This window comes from Panthera tigris, chromosome D2, assembly GCF_018350195.1.
Source record: "Panthera tigris isolate Pti1 chromosome D2, P.tigris_Pti1_mat1.1, whole genome shotgun sequence".
Lineage (NCBI taxonomy): Eukaryota > Metazoa > Chordata > Mammalia > Carnivora > Felidae > Panthera > Panthera tigris.
The window spans coordinates 33,803,216-33,813,076 of NC_056670.1; the positions used below are offsets into that span (position 1 = coordinate 33,803,216).

At 50.0% G+C, this 9,861-nt stretch overlaps 1 protein-coding gene across 1 annotated transcript; it reads left to right on the plus strand.

Moving 5' to 3' along the window:
• Positions 1-4,085: 4,085 nt before the first annotated feature.
• On the plus strand, positions 4,086-9,038 carry PLAU (plasminogen activator, urokinase). The gene is made up of 11 exons (XM_015543655.2): positions 4,086-4,204; positions 4,517-4,603; positions 5,056-5,089; positions 5,242-5,349; positions 5,667-5,841; positions 6,030-6,121; positions 6,305-6,572; positions 6,789-6,937; positions 7,528-7,668; positions 8,018-8,166; positions 8,841-9,038. The coding sequence occupies exons 2-11, from the start codon at positions 4,547-4,549 to the stop codon at positions 9,015-9,017; spliced, it is 1,350 nt and encodes a 449-aa protein (XP_015399141.1). The 5' UTR covers positions 4,086-4,204; positions 4,517-4,546; the 3' UTR covers positions 9,018-9,038.
• Positions 9,039-9,861: the final 823 nt, after the last annotated feature.

Sequence of the window (9,861 nt, forward strand, 5' to 3'; positions counted from 1 at the left end):
ATTATTATTATTTTCATTTTATTTATTTGAGAGAGAAGTGCAGAGGGAGAGAGAGGGGGAACCCCAAGCAGGCTCCACGCCCAGCTCAGAGCCCAACGCAGGCCGTGACCTGAGCCAAAACCAAGAGTCAGATGCTCAACTGACTGAGCCACCCAGTCACCGCCATGTTGAACATTTTTGGTACAGCAGACCAGGAATACATCCTGTGCCTTGATGTGAGCTTCCCTTTGGTTCCTGCTGGTCAGAAAATAGCCTTTTCAGGGGCCCAGTTTCCTGGACATAGTCTCAAGGCCAAGTTTGGACATCCTGGTTCTTCTTGCGCACCTGGCATCTGCCTGCTCTTTTATAAGAAGCTTTGGGAAAGGGGACCCCTTCATTAGTCTTTGTTGCCACATCTGACTTTGAAGTTTGGTCTTCTGAAACACAGAGGCGGGGGCAGGTGGTGTGACTCTGGGAGTCAGGAACAGAATGAAACCATATACATTATGCTCCTTATTCTCTTACCCTCGATAGAAACTTCAGATAGCCTAGACCACCAAGTTAGTTCTTAGAACTCAGGCAAGCAACTAACCCATACTACAGTGCAGACTTTCCAAGAACTAGGGCTCCATAGCCCAAGGAGAATTCTGGAAGGTGGTCCCAAAACCAGCAAGAGGGCTCCCCTGAGCTGGAACATTGTACATCATCTGACGCTCATCTTTGCAGCATTCTGTCTTATTCCCTTCTCCATGGAGGCAGTGAGGTATAGAACATGGGAATAAGGATCAGAAAACCTGGGTCCTAGTGCTGGCTTTGCCACTCATCAAGTGTGTATCTTTTCTCCACCTCATTTTCCTCATCTGCAAAATGGACACGATTTCCAGCTATGTCATAAGGCTGTTAAGAGTTTAGAGAGGAATAGTTTGGGGGCAACTAGGTGGTCAGTTGGTTAAATGTCTGACTCTTGATTTTGGCTCAGGTCATGATCTCATGGTTGTGAGGTCAAGCCCCATGCACCAGGCTCCGCACTAGGGGTGGAGCCTGCTTAAGATTCTTCCCCTCCCTCTATCCATCCTCTGCTCGCAGGCACAGGCGTGCGCTCGCCCGCTCTCTCTCTCTCTCTCTCTCTCTCTCAAAAAAAAATTGTTTAAAACAAAAGAGGAATAGTTTGTGTCAAATTGCTTTTTAGCACAAGACAGAAACAATACCAGTACTATTTTTCACTGCAAGAAAGAGAGTAGGAAAACTTTCAGGGTGCCCCAAAGCTTTCTATTGCCACTTGTTTACTGATCCATTCCTCATAAAACACCTACATGAACAGGGCATGTACCCAGGGTTGAGGGAGAGACAAAGATGTTTAAGATGTGGTCTCTGCCCTTGAAGAATTGAAAAGACTAGCACAGGCTGTGCACCAAAAGACAGACACAGAGATTTCAGGGAGCATCAAAGATCATACAGTGGAAAGATAGTAAAGAGTTGGAGGCTCCAGGATTGTTCAACCAGGTGAAGGCACTGCAGGGGGAAGAAAAGGGAAGAAGTGTCACGCTGCATAACGGTCTCCAAGCCTCTTTGTCCAGGAGGAAATGAGGTCATCCTGCTCTCAAGAATCAGCATGACAGCCTCCAGCCAAGTAATCTGGAGTCATGAGAGCTGCTGGGGGTGCTCTGTGAATCATGACAGTGTGCTGGGAATTTCCTGATACCTAACCTAGTAGTTTCGGGGTAAGTCCTCAGGCTGCAACATCTCTGTTTACATTTTGATCACGTTTATTTGCAACTAATGGGTTCTAAATCCAAACAAAACATATTTCAGTTTTCTAGAGGAAGTAGCCAGGCCAGCTCTGAAGCCTCTAGCACCTGTGACTCAGTCCATTCCCTGAGAGCTGGCAGCTCAGCCGGACACAGAAAAACTCTCTCCAGAGGATGATGGGTCACCTTCCTCAAGAAAGCTGAATGGTTAACTTGAACTTCCCCCAAGCAGAGGTTGGCATCTTGAGACCTCTGGCTGGAGCAGAGCAAAGAAGCTTTCCTCCTTCCTACTGGCATTCTCCCTGCCTTCCTCCTTCCCTTCTCAAGTGGATCCAGACCCAAGGTTCAGGTTTGCCAGGCAACAAAATGTTGTAGGCCTAGGCAGAAAGAGGGACCAAGCCTGGGGCTTGGCTTTAGGATGCTAATGAGTTACAGGGACACAGCCCTCTTTCTTCCCATTAAGGGGACAGTTCCTCTGGATAGAAGGAAGTCACCCCAAGCCATTCCTTCACGAAGGTGTTGGTTCCCAACACCAGGGGAAAGGGAAAGGGTTGACTGAACCTCAGAGTCCCTGCTGTGCTCCTTCAGCTATGCCTGAGAGATATGTGAATGTGCATGGCTATACAACTATGTATGCTTGCCTTCGGGCAGGTAAAGCGGGTGGAGTCCTTTACACATGGCCTGTCTTTCTGGAGGCCAACCTTGTTTGATAAGCAATTATTTTATCTCATTAGAAACAAGGCTTTATGGTGAAGTCTAGAATACTAAATACATGTGCATTTTTTTAAAAGTTTATTTATTTTGAGAGAAAGAGAGTATGAGAGCAAGTGGGTGAGGGGCAAAGAGACAGGGAGAAAGAGAATCCCAAGCAGACTCCACAATGTCAGGGTACAGCCTGATACGGGGCTCACCAACCGTCACCTCATGACCTGAGCCAAGTGAGCATATGCATTTTTTAAAGTTTATTTATTTATTTTGAGAGACATAGGGGTGGGGGGAGGAGGAGGGGGAAGAGAGAATTTCAAGCAAGCTCCAAGCCCAGTGCAGAGCCCTATGAGGGGCTGGGACCCACCAACCGTGAGATCATGACCTGAGCCGAAGTGGGATGCTTAACCGACTGAGCCACCCAGGCACCCCAATACATATGTTTGTTTGTTTGTTTTAAATCTATGATTATGGGGCACCTGGGTGGCTCAGTCGGTTAAGTGTCCCACTCTTAGTTTCTTCGGCTCAGGTCACGATCTCACAGTTTTGTGATTCAAGCCCTATGTTGGGCTCTGTGCTGGAAGCAAGGAGCTTGCTTGGAATTCTCTGTCTCCTCTCTTTGGCCCCCCCCCCCCCAGTCATGCTGTCTCTCTCAAAATAAATTTTAAAAACTTAAAAAAAACCTGTAATTATATTTTTGGAATGGGTGATATAAAGGTATGTTTTCAAAAGTTGAAACAGTGCAAAAAGGCATAGAGTGAAAAACAAATCTCATTCTTGTCCTCCAGTTCCCCAGTTTCTCTCCTCAGATGTGAAAACAGAACTTCCTGCCCCTCCACAGCTTAGTGTCTACCTTAATAAGGCTTTACATTCTATTGTCTTTATTAACTGACTATACTCTGGCCCAGGCAAATAAAGGGATTGTTTGTTACAGGAAATTTTTGAAAGATCCATCAATACTTTAATAGAAAGCATCAACAGTTTGTGCCCTTAGACTTTGTTCTCACAATCCTATAATAATATATCGTGTGTGATCCTTATGCAATCCTTACCAAGCCCTCACTTTGAAAGGCTACCCTTAAGTTAAACCAAACTCTAAATTCTCAGTAAAATCCGATCTTGCCTACCCGCTGCTCCTGCCCTTAGGACGGTAAGCAATAAACTCAACTTTGTCTTATCCACTGGTTGTGTTGATGAATTTCGGGGAGCAGGAGTAAGCAAGCATGTGTCACGTGCATTTTCACGTTGAGAAACAGACTTAGCTCTCTGAGCTGCGGACTATGACCCCACACCCAGTGGTCCGAATCATTCTCCCAGGCGTTTGGGGCCCAAAGGTGTAAAGGCTGGAGAAGAGCTGTTTAGGGGATCTGGGGAGAGACATCAGAGCTGGACGGAGAGTCTCCCAAGAGCAATTCGGAGGCCCCATGCACTGGGATGGGGCCCAGGACAGGTGAATGGGAGGAGAGGGCGAGGAATTTAGATGCCTCTGTGTCTCTGTTTTCAGACCTCGCACGTCCCCTCCCCTGGGGACCGCGCAGCCCCTCACTCTCAGACAAGGTTGAGGAAACACACTTCCCCAGGGAAGCGGAGAGAAGGGAGGGGTTGGGGAGATCCCAGGCTGGGGCGGGGCCAGGGCTGGGGCGGGTCCTGATATAGAGCCCGGCGGCGGGCTAGCAGCACAGCGCAACTGCTGGAGCCCCAGAGCCCCTCGGATTTCAGTGTCAACCTGTCCCTGCCGTCCCGGCGCCGAGTCCCTCCTGCCGCAGCCGCCGGTGAGTGCAGGCCACCCTAATTGCGCGGGGCTGCTCCTGCGGGTTTCCCTTCCCCCTACCCCGGCTGCCCCAGCGGCCCGGCTCCGCAGCAGCAGAGTCCGAGTCACCGCTCCCGGTGCCTGTGCATCCCCTTCGGGTGCCGGAACCCCTGAGCCTCCAGCGAGGAGAGGCGGCGGGGCCTGGGAAGCCTGGTCACCGCAGGCGCGCCTCTGGGGAGACCTTGGGATTTCTGTTCTGAACTGCGGTAACCCACCCGGCACGCCTTCTCTCTCCTCTGCTCCTTCCTCAAGTTGACTTCTCCCTCCTTTGTAGAGTGCTGTCTAGAGCCCCAGCCTGGCCACCATGAGAGTCCTGATGACATGCCTGCTCCTCTGTGTCCTGGTGGTGAGCGACTCCGAAGTAAGTGGCTTCCCCGCTTTGACTTATGGCGGCGGGAGGGGGCTTGGCAGGACTCCTGAACAGCGTCAGGGGAAGGAAGGAGAGCTGTACATAGGGAGCTGGGGTCCTCTGGATTCCACCCATCTACGGGGGGCTAGCCTCTCAGGAAAATAGGACAGGTGTGGCTGTGGGGGCCCTGAGAACCAAGGGAGTTCACACCTTCAGCCAAGGGAAGAAGAAACTGCAGAGACTGGCCTAGCTCTCTTGCACCCTAGCTTGCTTGGATCAATCCATTTCTCCCTGCTTGAAACCTATGATCTTCCATTTGAGGGCTAGTTAGATATGAACAAGGTGAGGAGAGAGGGAGCTGGAGGAAAAGGTGAGATTTGGCAGGAGGCCAGTTTGTCTTTCCCCTTGGGTCCCAGGAGCATGGGACCTTTGATGAACTTTCCCATCCCTCTCATTGTTTCCAGGGCAGCCATGAACTTCATCCAGTGTCTGATGCATGTGAGTATCCACCCCTTGCATAATATCTGGCCGTACAGACATCTTAGAAAAGCCTCAGGGGGCAGCCCCTCCCTGACCCTGTTGCAGGGCTGGCTCCCCCCTTGCCTCCTCCCCACACTCCTTGCTTACCCCTCCACCTCTGTGCTCTCCAGCAAACTGCGGCTGCCTGAATGGAGGAACATGTGTGTCCTACAAGTACTTCTCCAACATTCAGCGATGCAGCTGTCCAAAGGAATTCCAAGGAGAACACTGTGAGATAGGTATGGATATCCTGACTCTAACTGGGGAGTAGGAGATACCAGAGATTTGGGGACAGGGTGAGATGGGTGGGATGTCAGAGCAGGCAGGAGTTAAGGACTGGAGGTAGAGTGGAGGACATCTTGATCCCCATGTGATGTACACAGACACACTGTCTCATGAATCTGTGGCTGCACAAATGTGGGGTGGGGACGGAAGGAGATCCTTTCTAGTGTTTTCTGCCAGGTCTGAAATCATGCAAGGCCTGACCGGATCTCTAAAACGCCTGTATGAATTTCCTCCTCTTTCTAATATCTCTCATCCTCACATTCGTCCTTAGATACATTGAAAACCTGCTATCAGGGGAATGGTCACTCTTACCGAGGGAAGGCCAACACCGACATCATGGGCCGGCCCTGCCTGGCCTGGAACTCTGCTGCCGTTCTTCTGAAACAGTACCATGCCCTCCGATCTGATGCCCTTCAGCTGGGCCTGGGGAAACACAATTATTGCAGGTGAGGTGGGGCAACAAAGACCCTCCCGTAGCCACACAGGAACCTTTGGTACCATCCTGTGTTTCAAGAGTACTGATCATAGCATGAGAAAAGCAAGGCCTCTGGCTGAGTTTTCCCTGGAGGGGGAGGAAACGTATTCTGGGTTGGAATGACACCCCCCCCCCCCATCTTCCCCTCTGTGTTACCAGGAACCCGGACAACCAGAGAAAGCCGTGGTGCTATGTGCAGGTTGGCTTAAACCAGCTTGTCCAACAGTGCATGGTGCACGACTGCTCTTTTGGTGAGTGTCACTGACCTATTTATGACAGTAGGGTGGAAGGGGACAGCCTCATACATTGCCTTATTCCATCAGGAGAGTTGAGGAGGGAGGTCTGCCCGACTTTGAAAAACTGGGAGGTCAAAGGACAAGAGAGGGACACTATCCTACTTGCCTCCCCAAGATATCCCTCTCTTTCTCCTCCAGGAAAACGTCCCCTGTCTCCTCCAGGAAAACGTCCCCTGTCTCCTCCAGGAAAAAGTCCCCTGTCTCCTCCAAAAACAGCAGAGTTTCAGTGTGGCCAGAAGGCTCTGAGGCCTCGCTTTAAGATTATTGGGGGAGAATTCACCACCATCGAGAACCAGCCTTGGTTTGCAGCCATCTATAGGAGGCACCGTGGAGGCTCTGTCACCTACTTGTGTGGAGGCAGCCTCATCAGTCCTTGCTGGGTGGTCAGCGCCACACATTGCTTCATGTACGTCCCTCTGTCTCTTCTCCCTGACCCTCCTACCTTACCCCAGACACATCCCATTCTCCTTCCCAGCAAAGGATTCCGCTTAAATTCTACCCCCTTAGCCCTTCTCCATGTGGCCCATGGCCTTGGGGACAAGTCATGCTCTGAGCTTGCTGTGGAGGGGAAGTGACAAGATCTCATGAGATCAGACTATCTAACAGGTCTCCCCTCCCACAGTAATAACCCGAAGAAGGAGGACTACATTGTCTACCTGGGTCGGTCAAAGCTTAACTCCGATACACTTGGGCAGATGAAGTTTGAAGTGGAAAATCTCATCTTGCATGAGGACTATAGTGCTGACACTCTTGCTCACCACAATGATATCGGTGAGTAGAAAACCCTTATCTGCCATAATGATGATGGTTGGAGGAAGAGGGGTCCAAAAAGAGAACCAAGTGGGAGGTTGAGGTTGTAGGGGAACTGAAAAGCCTACTTTATATAACAAAAGGACATATGTGAAGGGCCTGCTGCTCCTCTGCAGAGTCTTTAAATTTTCAAACATTTAGCCTCCTATGGATGGCAGTGACCCTGTGGGCATATGGCTTGGGCTGGGAGGCCCCTTCTTTTGTTGGATACAACCTCTGCCTGTCCCGGGATCTGCAACTTAGAGCATTGGGCTGAATTCAGCTCATCTACATCAACCAGAGCTGTTCACAGAAAACAACCATATGGCTGTATACAGCGGCTCTGGCTGGCCAAGCTCTTGTCGGCAGCTGTAACAAAGCCCTTGAGACATGGGACAGGGGAGACTTGTTTCAGGTAATAAGCTACAGGCAGACTTTCCAGGATGATCTCTGACCCTAACCGATTTAGGGATAGACAGCCAGTCCTTCAGCATTTGGAGGCGAAACATGGTGACCAACTAACCAGGTGGAGATCTTTCCCCCTGACCTCTCCTGCTTCCCTCCTCCCCCAGCCTTGCTGAAGATCAGATCCAACACAGGCCAGTGTGCACAGCCATCCAGGTCCATACAAACCATCTGTTTGCCCCCATCGTATGGTGATGCTCATTTTGGCACAAGCTGTGAGATCACTGGCTTTGGAAAAGAGAATACCAGTAAGTGACATTTGGGGCTGGCTGAGAGGGTTCTGAGGGAGTGTTGTAACCTGGAAGTGAACTCAACTTGATCAAGAGAGGACCATAGAGATAGAGATGGGAGCATTGTGGAGGTAGCAGATGGGTCCAGGGATGGAGTAGGGAGCACTGTTTAGGGAGTAATCGGCCATAAAGGTAAATAGATGGGGGGGTGAGGGGCTATACATGGAGTAAAGGCTCAGATTTGGGTGGAAATGAATAAAGGTTTTCCCTGGTGAGGACACTTTTTGGTCCTCACTCCAGCAGAGAGTCCCAGTGGAAAGAGTAGACATATACAGCTTAATGTAAACTTCTTGTTTCCTCCCTCCAGCTGACTATCTCTATCCAGAGCAGCTGAAAATGACTTCTGTGAAGCTGATTTCCTACCAGGAGTGTCAGCAGCCCCACTACTATGGCTCTGAAATCACCACCAAAATGCTGTGTGCTGCTGACCCACAATGGGAAACAGATTCCTGCCAGGTGAGAGTTCTAGCTTCTCTCCCTGTCACCCCCAAACCTCCCCAGGGCTCCTGGGCCTGTACCTGCCAGCTTTGGGGAGCCTCTGTGCAACCAAAGCCCCAAGAAGCCAGTATTAGGAGCTTAGGTCTTAGACAGTTTAAACTAACCCTTATATGTTTCCCAAACATTTGCTGTGAGCCTGGCTCTGTGCTAGACACTTTGCACTGGGGAGGGAAAGAAATAAGATCACAAGAAAGAGGAAAACAATAGAAAACAATACAACTCAGTGCTCAGGGTGTAGTATGAATTGTAAATGATTAGATGTTTGGGAGCAGAAGGTGAGTGCCAACTGGAGGGAAGGCTTTAAAGAGAATGTGACTCTGCAGGGATTTGAGGAGGTCTAGGGAAGAAAGGAAAATGTTCCAGTTGAAAGATACAAAAATGGGTGAACATGGCATAGTCCAGGATGGGGAGGAAAAGGATCTGAGAATGTAGATGGAATTGTGGCAGATAGCAGGGCTTTGAAAAACAAGCAGAGCATTTTAAACTTTATGTGGTAGAAAGTGGGGAGTCACTAAGGATTTTGACTCTAAGAAACTCCCTTCTCTCTCTCTTGCGTATGATTGGGTGATTGGATCAGATGGCCTCCTCCTCACTTCTCCCTGGGCTCACCTTTTGTGTCTTTGGCTTAACAGGGAGACTCTGGGGGCCCTCTGGTCTGCTCTATCCACGGCCGCCTGACTCTGACTGGGATTGTGAGCTGGGGCAGCGGATGTGCCATGAAGGACAAGCCGGGAGTCTACACAAGAGTCTCAGGCTTCCTGCCTTGGATCCAAAGGCACACTGGGGAGCAGAATGGCCTAGACCTCTGAGGCTCCCCAGAGAGCCAAGGGAAGAGAAGGGTACCACCCACTCCCATGCTGTCGTTTTTGCAGTAGAACCATCTGCATCAGCTATATATAAGGAAGAAACTGAGGAAGATAGGCTCTGCAGAGATGGTTTTGCATGTGCCGCCCGCCAGGGTGAGCAACAATAGCTTTATCCTTAGATACAGGCCTGGGTGCTGAGTGCCCAGATCCCCTGTGGCCAGGATGGAGGGCTGGTTCTGACCCAGGATGGTATTGACCAGTAGTTTGTCTTTTTTGGAACTAAAGCCTCCTGGAGTTAAAAATGCCATTTCCTGTGCACAGCTAGAAGGAGAGCCAGCTCCCCCAACAGTGGGCATTCATGAGGCCCACTGTTGGGGAAAGGAACAATTTCTCAATTAGGAAGTAGAACAGAACTGAGGTCTTTTGAGTGAGCTCGGCCACTGTGGAACAGTGGTTTGGGGAGTGGAGACACTAATGACTTAGGGAAGGGCTCTGACATTCCATGAATGTATCAGGAAATATTATATATGTGTATGTATGTTTGCACACCCGTGCACAGGCTGTGTCAGTGTGAATGAGTAACAGCTGATATTCCTGTGTCTGACTGCAAGTCTAGATATTTCCCTAAACTGAATGGACTATGATGCCACATAGAATGGTCTGTCTGGAGAGGTCATGGACTCCTATGTCCTTTTGGGTCTCTCATGTGATGCCTATGAATGTATCATTCTGGGGCATGGCCCGTGACCAGCACTAAATTTTCACTTTCACTTTTACATAGATGTTCTTTCTTGGCCAGTTATTCCTTCTGACCTTTCAGCTGAGTCTATCCAATCCTCACTGGGTG

Bases quoted from the DNA above. Each gene is read 5' to 3' on its own strand.
- PLAU (XM_015543655.2), top strand. From the start codon at position 4,547: ATGAGAGTCCTGATGACATGCCTGCTCCTCTGTGTCCTGGTGGTGAGC. The intron at 5,842-6,029 runs GTGAGGTGGGGC...CTGTGTTACCAG, and splicing joins GGGAAACACAATTATTGCAG to GAACCCGGACAACCAGAGAA. The intron at 7,669-8,017 runs GTAAGTGACATT...TCCTCCCTCCAG, and splicing joins CTTTGGAAAAGAGAATACCA to CTGACTATCTCTATCCAGAG.